Consider the following 17,729-nt stretch of genomic DNA (forward strand, 5'->3'; position numbering starts at 1 on the left):
GGCCACCCAATTCTGCAGCCACCAGCCTCTGAGAACCCACAGGCGGCAGGGCATTCTCCGCCAAGGGACAGTCCCCCCCCGTTTTCTGCAGGCTGTGGGGCTAACTGCATGCACACCCTAAAAGGCAGGTGTGTGAGGCTGGACAGAGGAAGGAGGGGTTCGGAGTAACTTGCCTGTAGACCTCAATACAGCACGCGGACAATCCCGCCAAAGCCCAACCCTGGGTGCAAACCACCCTGAGCCCCGCTCAGACCCGCCCCAACCCTCTGAGAAGAGGTGTGAACCCCCCAACTGGAAACCACACAGGGGCACCCTCCCCTCCCCCCTCCAAAAAGACATCGGACGCAGAATTATTTGCACAAAGCATTAGAAAATACTGTGATATTTTATTATTAAAAATGCTGCTGAAAAGTTTATACATGTCTCCAGCCATATATATCTATTATGACGTAAGGCAGAAAATCAAAAACAGAACCGAAAAAGTATAGCCCCCAAAAGCCCTGCGTGCCTTTAAAGGTTAAGAAGAAAATCCTAGGAAAGTTTTTTTTTTTCGTTTCGTAGTTTCCCGCCCCCCTTCTCACCTTTTTTTTTTACTTTTTAAATGTTTTTTACACGTAGCAGGTATGTGTTTCTCATAGACCTCTATGAAGATTCTAGAACTTCTTCCCATGTAGAAATGAGAGCGTGGAAGATGTATTAAACTGCGCTTGACCAGTCTTCTGTAAAAGCTAAAGGTATGCACTTAACTGTTTTGTTTTTTTTAATCTTTTTTCAAATGTTTCTTCCCCCTTATGCAAAAGTCACAAGCCTGACGCGTCGCTGTACATATTGCTAGGTGGGGGGGGGGGGTCTAAACACATACTGGGGTTCACATCAGAAACGTACCAATCCGACATGGAAAGGGGGGGCGGGGGGGGCTGGTCACACGTCCTGGGGGAGGGATTCCCTGGACACCAGACACGGTTTAGGGAAATGGATCCCTGGCTTGTTGGAGTTCTTCCAGCTCACCTGAGCTGTCTCCAGCTTCTCTGGGCTGTCCCCATGTTATTGGGGTGACTGTCCCTAGCTTCTGGGGGGCGGGGGCTTAAACCGGGGTCCGTCATACTCCACACGTATTTACAGAAGCCAACCAGGACACACAGCAAGGTGGATGACACGCCGACAGGGGACTTGTGAAAAGACGAGGGGCTGGAGCGGCCGAGGGTCTGGCTACCAGAAGCTGTGGTGGGGAGGAGTTGAAGGATTCTGGGGGGGCTGGAGGAGGACGGGGCAGGGGATCCTTTCGTCTGTCTGTCTTTGGTAGCTCTCGAAGACTGGGCCCCCCGCACCCACCCACATCCAACCCAGACCCTCTGGGTTTCCAGTATCGCTGGCCACGCGTTCTTGGGGGACGCAAAATGATGGGGTCACTTTCTGCTCCGGAGCTCGCTGGAAAAGGGGAGGTGCTTAGGGGAAATGGGGGACACTGGACCAGGTGTTGGGGAGCCATCCGGACCTCTCGTTGGCAGACTTAAAAAAGGGAGGGGGTGTTCTGCTTCTGAGAAGTCCAGAGTGGACACTGGGAGGACCTTCAAAGAGGCCCCCTTCAGGCCTTCTGTGCAGGACAGCCCCCCCCCCTAGCTGCCACCTGGAGGAGTGAGCTTCCTTGGGGTGCTGCCCTTACAGGGGTGGGGGGCCTCAAAGCCCGTCCCAGAGGTGTCCACTTGGAGGTGTAGGAATTCTGACCGGCTCCTTTGTGTTCAGACCGCCCTGGACGGGATGTGTCCAGCTCTCTCGCTGCCCCCAAGCTCCTGCTGACCCACCGCAGCCCCACGGGACAGGACAGGGCCCAGTGGGGCTCCGAGACTGCAGCCCTCCTTCCAGATGCGCCCCGGAGCCCAGGCATGCCCCGCTTCGTGTGGTTCTTGGGGGGGGGGGCTCTGTTTCTCCCTCTGCTCCCCAGGAAACGGGTGATGGATGGATTTCCACAAAGAGGAGGCGGCAAAACGGGGCCTGGAGCACCAGGCAGGGGGGTGGGGTGTGTTGTTCTTGCTGGAAGGGGGGGGGATTCGCCTGCCTTCAAGCTCATTAGCAAAACCCACCAGGCACGCGGTCCGTCGGCCAAAGCCCCGCAGCTGCAGCTGCTCCCGGGCACAGAGCTGGATTGAGGAGCTGCCCGGGCGCCCAGAGGCCACCTTTCTCCCCGGTTGGCAGAGCTCTGGGCTGGAATGCGGAGCCCCAGGCAGCTCCCAAGACTCCCGCCCACCTCCCCGCTGCTCCCCACCTACGGAATGTCCCGGGTCTTCAAACCCCGCCCCTGGTCCCCAGTTAGCCTGCATCCTTCATGCAAATGCATCCCCTGCTGGGGACCCGCGCCTGTGCCAGGGGTCCCAGATGGAAGGGGGGGGGACGCATGGACCCTGCATCCTTCATGCAAATGCATCCCCTGCTGGGGACCCGCGCCTGTGCCAGGGGTCCCAGATGGAAGGGGGGGGGGGACGCACGGACCCTGCATCCTTCATGCAAATGCATCTCCTGCTGGGGACCCGCGCCTGTGCCAGGGGTCCCAGATGGAAGGGGGGGGGATGCACGGACCCTGCATCCTTCATGCAAATGCATCCCCTGCTGGGGACCTGAGCCTGTGCCAGGGGTCCCAGATGGAAGGTGGGGAGGGGGAAGGGGGGGAACGCACGGGCTTCCAGAGAAAGTTAAAAAGGAGAGAAGGGGGGGTAGGAGGTTGAGGGGGGCAGGGGGGAGGAAAGAGGGGCGCCGGGGGAGGGGAGGGCGAGTGAATCCAAAGCTGCCTGCAAGCACCAGCCCCACAGGCTGCCTCCAGGACGACCCCGCCCCCCACGGGTTGGGAGACCCCCCTCCGCGCCGCACGGGCCGCAAGCTTGGAGGAGCAAGGCCGCCTTGCCCGGGAGCACCCCGAGGTGCCGTGCCGAGTGCGCAGCCGCAGCACACGCACCCGGGGGTGCAGAGCCCGGCGGGGAGCCTGGAGCTTCGCGGGCCGCGCCTCGAGGACCCGGCGGTCTATGTACACGTGCGTCGCCGCACAGTTCGCTGCAATGCGGGGCGCGCGCGCTCGAGCGCGCATGCGCGGTTCCTGCTGCGTCCGGTCCAGCTGGGTGCTGGGTGCTGTTGTTCCTAAGAATAAAGCCCGACCTCTCCTTCGCGCCTGGCGGATGGAAGCCCCAGGCTGCGGGTTCGGGCCCACGCGGAGCCGTCCGTCCGTCCGTCCGTCGCACGAGCAGCCTTTCGTTCTCGGGCTGCACCCGGAGCGGACGTGGTCTTTTAAAAACATCTCCCTGTCTCTCGTTTCCTTTCCGTCGGTTCCGGAAGTTTCCTCCGACATTGGCGTCCCCTGCGAGGCGGATGTCACGCACGCATGCGTACTCACTCTGACGCACGTGCAGGCACGCACGGACGCATACGCAGGCACGCGTGCGCACGCACAGACGCACGCATGCGCGCTCACTCAACGCGATGCGCACTCGGACGCACACGCAGGCAAGCACTGACGCACGCACTCACGCGCATGCGCACTCCGACGCACGCGCAGGCACGCACTGACACATACGCAGGTACGCATGCGAACTCACTCACGCGATGCGCACTCCGACGCACACGCAGGTACGCATGCGCACTCACTCACGCGATGCGCACTCGGACGCACACGCAGGCACGCACTGACGCACGCACTGACGCGCATGCGCACTCCGACGCACACGCAGGCACGCACTGACACATACGCAGGCACGCATGTGCACTCCGACGCACACGCAGGCACGCACTGACACATACGCATGTACGCATGCGCACTCCGACGCACGCGCAGGCACGCACTGACACATACGCAGGCACGCATGCGCACTCCGACGCACGCGCAGGCACGCACTGACGCACGCGCAGGCACGCATGCGCACTCCGACGCACGCGCAGGCACGCACTGACAAATACGCAGGCACGCATGCGCACTCCGACGCACGCGCAGGCACGCACTGACACATACGCAGGCACGCATGCGCACTCCGACGCACGCGCAGGCAAGCACTGACACATACGCAGGCACGCACGCACGCGCAGTCCGACGCACGCGCAGGCACGCACTGACGCATAAGCAGGCACGCATGCGCACTCCGACGCACGCGCAGGCACGCACTGACACATACGCAGGCACGCACTGACACATACGCAGGCACGCATGCGCACTCCGACGCACGCGCAGGCACGCACTGACGCATACGCAGGCACGCATGCGCACTCCAACGCACGCGCAGGCACGCACTGACGCACACGCAGGCACGCACGCGCACGGGCCGTGCAGGGCCTCGGGCCCGCGCTCGTCCGTTTCACATTTCACAGGGTCGCAGGTGGGTCTTGGAAACACGCGGGAACCCGCACGGGGCCAGGCCGGGCGCAGGGCGGGTCGGCGGGGGGGGGGGGGGGGCGACCCGGGTCTCGGCGGGGCGCCAGGGTGGCCCTTCCCCGTCCCCGCGTCCTGACAGGCCGCCTCAGAGAGCCTTTCCGCGGGCGGACACGCCCCTTCCGGCCTCGCTGGCTGTTCTTCCGGGTCAGGAAGGACGGGGGCGTGGCCAGGCCGGGGCCGGGGCCGGGCGGCCGCGCTATACCCGGGTGGTGGAGTGGCCGTGAGGTAAATTCGTGCTGTTCTGGCCGCCGCCGCCGCCGCCGCCGAAGGTGTTGAAGGTGTGCAGCGGCTGCATGCCCGAGAGCGCGTTGGGGATCATGGTGATGGTGTTGGGCGTCATGAGCGGGATGTCGTCGGGCGAGCGGCGCAGCGTGAGCGTGTAGTCGGGCGGGCAGGCGAGGCGCAGCGCGTCGTGGGCCTGCAGCGCGTCCTCGCACGGGTGCTCGCGCTGCAGCTGCTTCACCTGCAGCGGCAGCACCTCCTCGGCGGGCAGGTGCGCCACGTCGTTGGCGGCGCGCGGCGGGCTGGCGCGGCGGTGCGTCTCGTGCCGCCGCTTGTCCTTCTTGTAGTAGAGCGCGGCGAAGGCCAGGATGTTCAGGAAGAGCAGCGAGGCGCCCACGGCGATGGTCACGCTCAGCTCCGTGGAGTAGTCGCGCTTCGTCTCGATGAGCACCGTGCTGTCCTCGGGCCGCGCGTCCGCCGCCGGCCTGGGGCGCTGTGCGGGCGTCAGCGCCGGGCGCTTGGTGGTGGGCCAGATCTTGGCGGGGGACCTGCGCGTGCCGTACGGGAAGGAGGTCATGTCGGGCGGGGGCACCTTGGTGGTGGTGGACACGTACTGGAAGATCTCGTTCAGGTTGTGCAGGTGCGGCACCAGCTCCAGCCAGAAGGCCACCTTGGTGGCCCGGTAGTGGTCGCGCACGCGCGGCTTCAGGCCGATGTGCAGGTACAGCTGGTCCTTGGGGTTGTACTTGGACCAGGCCACCTCCTCGAAGCGGTTGGGCTTCGTGTGGATGAACTTGGTGTCCTGCGGAACCGGCTGGTTCGGGTCGCTGGGGGGGCGGAAGAGAGAGAGGAGGAGGTCACACGCTGTGCATCCACAATGCGGAGACCACGAGCGCACCCCCCCCCGCCCCCCACCAGCCGCGGAGAACACACCTGCGCGACAGCGAGGCGCGCCCGGGAAATCGGTGAATCGTAAGCAGTCACACGCGTGCACGCGCACACACACGCGGTAGACAGACACCACACACGCCAGGACATCATGAACAACAGCCAACACACACGCAGGTTAAGTGACCAACAACAGAGCACACCTAGACACCATAAAATATCACACACATAAGAGATCGTCGAAACCACCGCGGAAACCAGGACATCAGGAACAACACCCCAAACCTACCCCCCCTCCAATATACAGGTAAGTCACAAACAACGAAGAGTCAAACAAGAAATCATTTTTTAAAAACCCCACACTAAAAAATCTTGTACCAAGGTAACAACACCAACAACATCACGAGTCACTGGGTGGGGAGAGAGGAGGAAAAAATGAATAGCCGATACCAAAGGTCTCAAGTAGAAAGAAATTGTTTTGAAAAAGATGATGAGAAATGTACAGATGTGTTGGATATGATGGATGGATGATGGATGGATGATGGATGATGGATGATGGATGGATGATGGATAGATGGATGATGGATGGATGATGGATGGATGATGGATAGATGGATGATGGATGATGGATGGATGATGGATGGATGATGGATGATGGATGGATGATGGATGGATGATGGATGATGGATGATGATGGATGATGGATGGATGATGGATGGATGATGGATGATGGATGGATGATGGATGATGGATGGATGATGGATGATGATGGATGGATGATGGATGGATGATGGATGATGATGGATGATGGATGGATGATGGATGATGGATGGATGATGGATGGATGATGGATGATGGATGGATGATGGATGATGGATGGATGATGGATGATGATGGATGGATGATGGATGGATGATGGATGGATGGATGGATGATGGATAGATGGATGATGGATGGATGATGGATAGATGATGGATAGATGGATGATGGATGGAGGATGGATGATGGATGGATGATGGATGGATAATGGATGATGGATGGATGATGGATGGATGATGGATGGATGATGGATGATGATGGATGGATGATGGATGGATGATGGATGGATAATGGATGATGGATGGATGATGGATGGATGATGGATAGATGGATGATGGATGGATGATGGATAGATGGATGATGGATAGATGGTGGATGATGGATGGATGGATGATGGATGGTTGGAAGGATGGATGGATGGATTGTGACAAGAGCTGTAAGGGGCCTTGATCAAATAAAAACTAAAAAGACAAGGAAATCATGAACCACAATAACGAGAAATCATGAACAACATTAAAAACAAAGCACTATAAAACCACGAGCCGTAACAAAAATACCCCCAAAAATCACAAACAATGAACAAAAAGAACCCCCCATACTAAGAAATCAAGAACAACAGCGAAAAGAACACATACCCCCCGGGAAGTCGCAGACAAACTACAACATGCACATCAAGTCACGGACAACAGCCAATACAGACAGACACCAAAATAACCCCCCCCAAATAATCAACAACATCCAGTTAAAAACACACGGGTAAGTCATGAACCACAACCAGAAACAAACCAACAGACAAACAGACCAAGACACCGTGAACGACCGACAGACAAAAGAAACAGTGAACAGCAACATTCAGGAGGAAACACTCGGAAATCACAAAGGAGCAGCGGTCCGTGACATCACATTCTCTTCCGGGCACACCCAGGAGCACCTGGCTGCACGGCCGGGCTGCTGACCACAAGGTGAGCGGTTTGAACCCCCAGCCTCTCCTGTCAGAAGAGGAAGCCGTCTCCCCTGTGGGGTTTACAGGAGCGGACAGCCTCCCCTTTCTCCCCAGGAGCAGCTGGTGGATTCTGAGCACTGACCTTGCAGCCCCAAGAGCTGCCCTCTGATGCACCAGGGGCGAGGCAGATACCCAGTGAGTCACAGGACAGACGAGACTTTCTGCTGCTACGTACAGACAGAGTGAGCATCACGGACACCCCCAGGGGCAGTTCCCCCGTCCCACAGGGCCGCTGTGAGCCGGCATCCACTCGACGGCAGTGGCTGAGCGAGCAGGCGAGCACACATTTACTGATGAGCACACAACAGCTCAGCCCCCGGCTGCTCGCCAAGCGCTCTGTGGAAGCAAGGCCCAGGGGTCAGCACCTCTGGAAGCTACAGCCCAGGACGCCAAGGCTCGGTTTAAGGCTTTGGGGGACTGCTAACTGCAAAGTCAGCGGATTAACACGACCAAGAACTGCATGGGAGAAAGATGAGACGTGAGGATGTCCACTTCCATAAGGAGGGAAAACCAAAGGGACAGCCCATTAGGCTGTCTGTGCCGTGGGAAGAGATGCAGACCGGGAAGCCCACAGGGGTAGTTCTGCCCCATCCTGTAGGGTCGGAACATTCCGACTCCGTGCAGTGAGTGAAGAGCACTGTAAGGATCCCCGGTGGTGCTGTGGACCAGATGGTGGGCAGCTTACTGCAAGGTCGCTGGTTCAAACCAGGCAGCTGCCCTGCTGACAAAGAGGAGGTCGCCTGCATCAGAAGAGATTACAGCCACAGAAACCAAAGACCCTGGTGGCCCAGTGGGTCATGCGTTGGGCTTCTACCACAAGGCCAGCGGTTCAAAACCACCAGCCGCACTGTGGGAGAAAGAGGAGGCTGTGTGCGTCTATAGAACGACAGTCTGGGACGCCCACGGGGGCCGTTTCACCCGGTCCTTAGGAACTGATTTCATGACAGGGAGTTTGTTCTCTACAACAAATCACATAATAACATGTTAAAATATGATAAAGTATGATGTAATAACAGAAAACCTGCTAAAATAGAATAAATTATATTCGTGGTATGATAAAACCATATAATAAATCATAGTTTTACATGAAAAGATTTCATTTGACATTTTTTATAGGTAGTGTGCAATTGTGAGTATAATTCTATATAATAAAAGCAGCTCCGTTGGCACAAGGCAGTGCAGTTTCTTGATGCAAAGCTAGAAGAAGAAAATAACACATGGGGCGGGTGGGTGTGCAAAGGGGGGGAGACCCTGGCACACGGCTGTCAACACCCACGATCACTTACATTGAGTCGCTCTTTATGGGAGCACACAGCGAGACGTGGTCTCTGTCCTGGGAAGTAATGATGGAGCACACAGGTCTCTGTCCTGGGAAGTAATGATGGAGCACACACACAGACATGCTCGCACACGTATTCATGCCGTGCTGCACACGGCGGCAAGAAGTCGGAAACGACGCACGGATCTCTCAGTGATGGACGATGAGCTTTGGTACACACGGAATAGCATGCATCGCGGGGCCACGATGGAGACGCGGTGGCCTGGATGGGTTTGGAGGACGCTGGGCTGAGAGGAGGCTGGTCAACCACAGTAAGACGCATGTGGCATGAGTCCACGGTTACACAGACTTTGGTGGTTACAGACCAGTCCCCAGAGAAGCACGTGCTTGGTGAAGCGGAGGGTCAGTGAGGGAGAGGGCGGTCCTCAGGGAGATGGACGGACACTGGCTGTGACCCTGGGCTCAGGCGCAGGGACAGTTGTGCAGACGGCACTGGACTGGGTGGTTCCTTCTGGTGTGCACGGGGGTGCTGTGGGTCAGCGCCTACTCACGGTCACCCAACAGAGCAGTGCCTTCATATACATCACGGCTCCAGAAACACACGCACATACAAACTCACACTACGGCACTCACACTCACGTACACACATAAACTCACACTCGCATGGACTCGGGCAAATCTGCCCCACAGGATCTCCCCAAAGTGCTGCAGAGCAAGGGTGCTATTTGGGGGCAGAAGCACACCTGGCCCCAGCCGTGGAAACGGCTTCTCAGGCACATGGACGTTGGACATGGAATACGTGAACCTGGGGCAGGACGGATGCCTTTGAAGTACGGCGTTGACGAACGGCGAAAGGACCGGGGTCGGCTCAAAGAACAAACCGACCCCTCTTGGCAGAAGCGCAGCCAACATGCCCCTTAGAAGCAAGGATGGCAAGACCTGGCCTCAGGTACTCTGGACGTGGTCAGGAGAGGCCAGTCCCTGGAGAAGGGCATCCTGCTTGGTCAAGTGAAGGGGCCGAGACAGAGAGGAAGGCCCTCGAGGAGGTGGACGGACAGCGGCTGCAGCGATGGGCTCAGACATAAGAACCACAGTGAGGATGGCACTGTACCGGGCAGAGTTCTGGTGTGTTGTGCATCGGTCACCATGCGCTGGAGCCAAGTGGACAGCACGTAGCCATAGGAATCCCCCCCCCTGCGCAGTCGATAGGGACCCCTTTCGACGGTCATCAAGCAAACTTTACAGAAATTTACAAAAGTTTACAGAAGCCAGCCCTGGGAAGGGGCAGGAAAGACAAGAAAAGAAACACGTGCACACGACCCACGATGCCTGGAAGACGTTTGCCACCAAGGTCACCCCACAGCCACACCAGTGGCACGGAGTCGGTTCTAAGACACCAGGCGCCCCTCACCTGCCAGAAAAGGGAAAATAAAACAGCCGTCTCCACCGCCCTCCGGTTTTCCCCAGGGTCGGTAGTGCGAGCTTCCAACCACTGCTTCCCTGCCCCTGGCGATGGCCCCCGTATCTCCAGCGGGAAGGGCAGCGTGGAGCAGGGTCACGTCCGAAGAACTGGTGCTAACCAAACGCCACCCGGTCCCGCGCCGTCCTCACCAGTGCTCCTGCGTCGGAGCCCACGGCTGCAGCCCCGTGTCTGTCCATGTCCCCGAGGGCCTTGCTCTCTGTCGCTGCCCCTCCGCGTCACCAAGCACGACGTCCTTCTCCAGGGACCAGTCTCTCCCACAGCATGGCCAAAGGACGTCAGACGTGGTCTGTCCATCCTGCCTTCATTCTGCTTGTACTTCCAAGACTGACGGGTCAGTTCCCCTGGTGTGTGTGTGTGAGGGGATGGGGAGGGGGACGAGTTACGCCTTGGACTGTCCAGCTGCAAGCTCAGCAGTTTGAAACCACCAGCCGCTTCACGGGAGGAAGGCGAGGCTTTCTATTCCCGTGAAGAGTCACCGTCTCGGAAACCCACAGAGGCAATTCCTCCCTGTCCCCGAGGGTCGCCACGAGTCGGAATTAGCTCTACGGGCAGTGGGGTTTTCCTTCCTTAGAAAAAGTCTTGATGAGACAGGGTGGGGGGTGGCCAGGAGGATAGACTGAGGATAGACTGACAGCGTGGGGGAGCTAGCTCACTTCTGAAGCTGAGTCTGGATCCTGCATCTCCAATCTCCTGTCTTATAGCCTGCTGATCCCAGGGGCCATCAGCAGACGGCCAACCGCTCGGCATCCACCAGCCTGTGGTCCTCCTGCTTCATCTTCCCGCTTCCTGTCCGTCGGCCGCTGCAGCTGCAGGAGACCTCTGACCCACGGACCTCTGACCCACGGAGGACTTGGACCAGACTGGACTTGCTCGCTCTACAGCGACCTTGCTTGATAGGAATCGCAATGCGATGCGCTTTCTCGACTGTGTCTTCTGACAGGATCATCAATTTCTTTGGAAAAGCAAACCAGACAGTCAATTCCTACCTGCTTCTTGTGCTCTGATACAGTGCTGGCAGCAAGAGCCCCGCGGGGCAGTGGGTGAAGCGCCAGGCCGCCAACCGCAAGGCCGACCGAGGTTCCAAACCGCCAGCTGCTGGTTGGGGGAAACTGAGGCTTTCTGGTCCCACGGAGACTGACAGTCTGGGAAACGCACGGCCCCGTCCTACTCTGTCGCTGAGAGCCGGATTAGCATGGGCGGCCGCGGGTCTGTTTTCTGCTTTGTTTGAGAGACACTCTGCTGAAGGAGGCTGGAGGCCGAGTGGGTGGCGCACGGGGCTGCCTACGGCAACGTCAGCGTTGAAGACCAGCAGCCGCCCCCGCGGGGCACAGCGAGGCTTTCTGCTCCTGTAGAAACTGGCAGCTTTGCAAAGCCCGTGGGCCAGCTCCACTCTGAGTCTCAGGTCCCCAGGAGTGGGTCCTGGCTGCACGGCTGGGAGTCATGCTGTGTTTGTGGCGTGTGTGTGTGTGTGTGCACTATGTTTTGGAGAAATGACAGGTTCGGTACACTGACTCCTGATTGCTATTTTATCTTGTCTGTCCACCCCTCTTCCCCGTGTAAACCATTCTGATCGATCGCGACGTGCGCGGGCTGCTCCCGCCTGTGATTTAGATGGATCTGCAAGACGCGGCAGGTAGCAATCTTCCCCTTATTCGCAATCATCTTGTGTCTTGTTTCCAACACAGTTCACCGTCGCCCCCACCCCCTGGTGGATCTGGCTGGATGGCGTCGAGATCGGGTCCAGGGGGTGTTGCCCATTCCCCGCTCCGGGCCCGCCTGCCTCTCGGGGCTGCCGGGTCGTCGTGCCGGGTGCACTGTGGATTGTCCTTGGGGGCGGCCAGTGCGTGTCTTGAAAGGTAAAGAAATCTCGGAGAACTGAGCGCAGGGTGGGGGCGGCGGGGAGTCCCAGTGCCTGGGCTTTTGCCGAGTACAGTCTCTTTATTCAGCTTGCTGCAGGGCAAAGACAGAGTCTTTACAGCAAGATCCACTCCTGGGGATGAGGGGAGCCCGCCTCCCCCGCCCTCGTCTCCCACGTTACTGCAAGCGGGGCAGCCGGGCTTTGTTCACAGCCCAGGGTTTGTGTCTGCAGGTGAGGAAGGAGACAGAGCAGGTGGCTCCCGTGTCTCACATACACACACATCACGAACACCCACACAGACACACATGTCCCCCCATACCTGCCCTGAGCACCCCCTTGTTACCCAGCAGGACGGTCCTGGAGCGTGGCCAAGGGGAGGGCGGCCAACAGAGGAAGGCCCGGGGGACGGAGGGGCCGGGGCTGCCGCAGAGGAGCAGCCGGGGTGCAGGGCAGGCGGGGGTTTGGTTCTGTTGCTCGGAGAGGTTTGCTGAGTCAGAACCAACCTCCCGGCGCCTGACCACAGCACAGACCACGATGTGGACGGGAGAAAGATCTGCAGAGACGCAGTGTGGACGTCGCCCCGGCCGCTGTGCGAGCAGACCCAACACCAGCCAGCCACGCGCACGGGTGAGCTCCCGTGGCCACGGGTTCCTGGACCACGGGGCACCACGTGTGCGCTTGTTCAGTGAGCATGTCAGGGGGCAGCCAGGCCCTCGGGGAGATGGATGGGCACGGCGATGGGTCCGTGGACCCAGCTCAACAAACTGCCGCCCCCACCGTGGGGGCGCAACCGACGCTTCCTTTCCTCGCCGGAGCTTGGTCACGAGCCTTCCTGAGAAAACCCGCCAATCTTCTCGTTGGACTTGAAGGTCACCTTCCTGAGGAAGCGTCTGATTGATCCAGGAGCCCTGGTCACGCGGTCCCACGCGCTGGGCCGCTGAACACAAGGACGGGGGCTCGAACCCACCATCTGCTCTGCGGGAGACAGACAGGAGCCGCCTCCTCGCACACAGAGGGGTCGTCTGGGAAACACCAGGACAGCCCCACCCTGTCCTGCAGGACAGACGGGCGGACGGCAGTGAGTTTGGGTTTTGAGGCTTCGGCTACGGATGCTTCGGTCGAGCAGGTGGTTAGACGTTTGGCTTCCAGCCTGGAGGCCTGGGAATGAAGTCCTGTCGACCTGCTTTTAAACCCCCCGAGTCACAGCGAGTGGGCTTGAATGCCGCCCCTGTGGTCCGCAGCCTAAAGGGCTCTGAGGGCGGCTGGGAGCAGCCAGAGGGTGGGCAGCCAAGGAAGGGGAGGCAGGGTTGACGCCGACCCAAGCAAACCAAACCAAATCACCCTCACCGCCATCGAGGCAGGGCTGACTGCGCGTGGGCCGTGACATCGTCTGTTGTCAGCTGGAGACTTAACAGGGAAGGGGCGGGGTTTGCCTGTCAAGCAGGTCGCCGCGTGAGGACCTCATCTGGCGCCACGGAGAAGAGGGCGAGCTCGCCGGAGGCCGACACAGGCTCACTCCCTGCGAGAGTCCCTGTTTCCCCCCAAAAGCGACCTCCTTACAGTTTTGCCTCTCGCTGAAATATAAGGCCTCCCCTGAAAATAAGCCCCTCCCCGAAGCTGCTGTGACTCTGGACTCGACTGTAGCGGCAGGTGCAGCCGCGCAGCTCACCGTTGGCCACAGCGCAGCCGGAGCAGACGGGAAGTGCGAGGTCTCTCTGAATAAAACAATAACTGTGTGGTGCATTCCTCTTCATGGGAAAATAAGGCATCCCCTGAAAATAAGACCTAGCACATGTTTGGGAGCAAAAATTAAATATAAGACACTGTCTTACATTCGGGGAAACGGGGTTTTACTGACAACGAGCCACGGGGAGCCAGACTGATGGAGCCAGAGCCCTGGAGCTGGAGGAGCCGCGTGGAGGCCATGCTGGCGCTGAGCTGCTTCCACGGCCACTGGATCCACAGGACTCTGCACCCGCCGGCCTGTGATCCCCCTGCATCCGTGTCATTGCATGGCTGCCTGCGTCTGCAGAGGGATTTATGGATCAGTATCAGACTCGTGGACTTGATGTGCACGGGGCTGGGATGTTTTCTCCATGGTCAACTGCTCTTGTCTAGAAAGCTCTCTCTGACACACACACGAGAGTCTGTGGATCTGTGTCTCCAGTCCACCCAGCCTCACTCAGCGACCTGCAGGCTGGGGTAGACCTGCTCCTGTGGATTTCCCAGGGGCGAGCTCTGCACGGGGTACAGAGCCCCCCTTCTCCCTCGGGGCGGCTGGTGGCTTCACACTGTTGGCCTTGTGGTGAGGCACCTGGGACCCGGCGTCTGGGTCTGACCGCCGGGAGCTGGTGGACGGTCAGTCCGAATGGTGAGGCTGGTCCTGAGCCCGTTCCCAGGCGGTTTCCGTTTGCGATGTTTCCCCGCGTCCTCGTGGATCGATGGATCGTGGGGTTTCCTGTGCTTTGGCCACCGTGGCGGCTCTGTGTTGGCTTCCTGTCTGTGTTTCGCAGTGAGTTTCTGTGGAGGATCCACAGACACGGTTCCTGGATGGGTCCTTGTCTGGGGGCCACGGCCGGGGGAGCTGGAAGCAGATGTTCTGAGATTGATTGCACGGATCTTCCTCGTGGGACCGGACGATTCAATGGCAGGATACGCCAACAAAACGATTAAAAACGGGCTTGCGACTCCCCTGCTCCTGGGTGCAGGGTGGGCGAGCACGTCCGCACACCTCCCGGGCAGCAGGGGGCGGTAGAGGCGTCGTTGGCACAGGGCCCTTGACCACTTGACTTGAGCCAGGACTTGTTGGTACAATCGGAAGGCACCCTGCTAACCCAAAGGCTGCAAGTTCGAGCCCGCCCTCCGGCACTTCCGAGGACAGGCCTCCCGACCGACCACCCCGTAGCCACAGCCATCAGATGCCCTCGAGGCCATGATTCTGCCGAGAACGAGGCGCCGGATGCTTCCCTGAGACCCGCAGGCTCCCAACGCCCCTGGGGCAGCCCCGCTCCGCCCTGCAGGCTGGGCTGCCCAGGATGGAGGCTCTTTAAGCCACACGGACGTACGGAAAGCCCAGCACCGGCAGCTGCGTGTCGTCCTGAGCTGCCACCTGCAGTCCCTGGAGTCTGCAGGGTCTGAGTCTGCAGGGTCTGAGTCTGCAGGGTCTCCGGGACATGGTGCCTCCCGGATGTCGCCGTCCTTCCCTCCACCGACACAGACACGCAACGGGATCGGTCCTTGCTCCCGGGAGCGCCGGGGCTTCCCTGCCCTGCAGCGGGAACGAGCTGCGCCCGGTCCACAGCAGAGGGCACAGAACGGACACGGGCACGAGTACTGCCTTTCCCCAGTTCCGGAGTTGACACGCCTTTCCCCTCCCGCGTATTTCCCATTTACCAAAGCCTGCCGGGCTCGGCACGGGCCTCGGGGTGCTGACCGGGGCTGTCTCCTCGCCGCCCTCTCTCTGTTCTTTGCTCGCTCCTGGGAAAAACCCTTTCTGGTTAGAACGGAATGATTCCCACGTTGGGACTGTATTTTTTCATATATATAAGAATCTATCTGTCTGTCTGTCTATCTATCCATCTATCTATCTTTCTCTCTCTCTCTCTCTCTCTCTCTCTCTCTCTCTCTCTCTCTCTATCCATCCATCCATCCATCTATCTATCCATCCATCCATCCATCCATCCATCCATCTGCATATCTATCTATCTATCCATCTATCTCTCTATCTATCTATCTCTGTATTTATTTATCTCTGTATCTCTGTATCTCTGTATCTCTGTATCTCTGTATCTATCTATCTATCTATCTATCTATCTCTGTATCTATCTATGTACCTCTCTATTTATCCATCTATCTATCTCTGTATCTCTCTATCTATCTCTGTATCTCTCTATTTATCCATCTATCTATCTCTGTATCTATCTGTCTATCCATCCATCTATCTATCTATCTCTGTATTTATTTATCTGTCTATCTCTGTATCTATCTATCTATCTATCTATCTATCTATCTATCTATCTATCCATCTATCTACCTATCCATCTATGTATCTATCTATTTCTCTATCTCTGTATCTATCTGTTTATCTATCTCTGTGTCTATTTATCTGTCTATCATTCTCTCTCTATCTATCTATCTCTGTATCTATATCTATCTGTCTGTCTATCTCTGTAACTATCTATCTATCTATCTATCTATCTATCTATCTATCTATCTATCTATCTATGTATCTATCTATCTCTGTATCTCTGCATCTCTCTCTATCTCTCTATCTCTCTATCTATCTCTCTATCTATCCATCTATCTATCTCTGTATCTCTCTATTTATCCATCCATCGATCTATCTATCTATCTATCTATCTATGTATCTATCTATTATCTATGGAGAGAGAGATTCATACACACACAGGATGCAGACAGCGGATGCATGGATGAATGGTTAGATTGCAGATGAAAAAATGGATGGGTGGATGAATCATAGGAAAATAGAGGGATGGATGATGGACGGAGAGGCAGGTAGCAAAGACCCCTTAGGTCGCGAGGTTCATTGCTTGTCAATCACTGTTCACAGCCAGGGCCTGAGCTCCGGCCTCTGTCCGACGGGCGCGTCCTCTCCCCTGAGGTGACCGAGAGCAGCCCACCGATGGCCAGGTTTGCAGGCGCAGGCTCAGTTACCTGCCCTCCCTCCCTGTCTCCCTCCCTCCTTTCCTGTTTTCCTCCCATGGCGTGTATCCCCGATAGACAGAACCCCCTTTCCCGCCCGCCTGCTTGCTCATCGGACACCAAAAGGCCAGGTTCACATGCACGACCTTTCAGGTCCGGCGTAAACGAGAGGTCAGGCGTGCTGGCGTCGGGGCGTTTGCAGAGAGGCAAGAAGACGCCAGGCCAGGACTCCCGGGCGGACTTGTGACACCGGGGGAGATCGGGCGCTGCGCCTCCCGTGGAGCAGGGTGGGGTTGCTCCCTGTGGGGACGGCAGAGTCCGCCATCCTGGGGGGGGGGCACCAAGCTGGCGTGTCCCTGGCGGGGGGACAGGAGGCGGCCACTCATGCCGTGACGGCTTGCCCAGAGATCTGCGGAGCCGTGGGTGAGCGTGGCCAAGCTCCCGGCCCGTGGCCACGGCCCCACGGCTAGGAAACAGCACCCGGCTTGGCGAAGCCTCAGTGCAAACGAGGGAGACGCCCCCCCACCTGCACCCCTGCCTCGAGACCGAACAGAACTGGGTGCTGCAGAACTGGGTGCTGCAGAACTGGGTGCTGTTCTGTAGGGTCGCCGATGGGAGCTCGCTCTGCTGCGTCTGCATCTGCCAACCTGCGACGCGGAGGGAGACGTGACAGACGCCCGCGACGGCGACTGCGGGGCCTCCTGGGAGCATCGGACGCTCGGCCCGTCACCCGCGGCCTCGGCGCGAGAAGCCGTCAGTCCCGCGGAAGCAGCAGTCAAGGGGCGGCCACTGCATCCTCGGGTCAATGTGAGGGGATTCAGAGGGAAGGGGCGGAGCCTCCTCGGGCAAGCGGGTCCCAGCCAATGAGGCTCCGCGTGGGCGTGGCCTGGTCCTGAGGATTCCGGGAACTCCCGTACGTTCCCCCTCGGAGGCGGGAGATCCGGGTCTCTCTCTCTGCTCACTCCCTGGGAGACACTGGCCGGATGCAGCCGGATCTGGAGCCGGAGAAGCCACGGGGAGATCCTGCCGGCGCTGAGATGCTTCCGGAAAGCACCCCCGGATCCAAAGACACCCACCCACCGGCCCGTGTGCGCCCGTGCGTGTGTC

The 17,729-nt window shown here is 58.6% G+C and overlaps 1 protein-coding gene across 3 annotated transcripts in view; it reads right to left on the minus strand.

Annotated features, from left to right (window-relative positions):
- Positions 1-4,604: 4,604 nt before the first annotated feature.
- LOC142434205 (neuroligin-4, X-linked) overlaps positions 4,605-17,729 on the minus strand; it is a 72,857-nt gene continuing 59,732 nt past the window's right edge. For all 3 annotated transcript variants that reach the window (XM_075538901.1, XM_075538903.1, XM_075538902.1), the window contains one exon: positions 4,605-5,457. In XM_075538901.1, the coding sequence (XP_075395016.1) occupies positions 4,605-5,457 (853 nt within the window). The remainder of the gene's footprint in view (positions 5,458-17,729) is intronic.

This window comes from Tenrec ecaudatus, chromosome X (assembly GCF_050624435.1).
Source record: "Tenrec ecaudatus isolate mTenEca1 chromosome X, mTenEca1.hap1, whole genome shotgun sequence".
Lineage (NCBI taxonomy): Eukaryota > Metazoa > Chordata > Mammalia > Afrosoricida > Tenrecidae > Tenrec > Tenrec ecaudatus.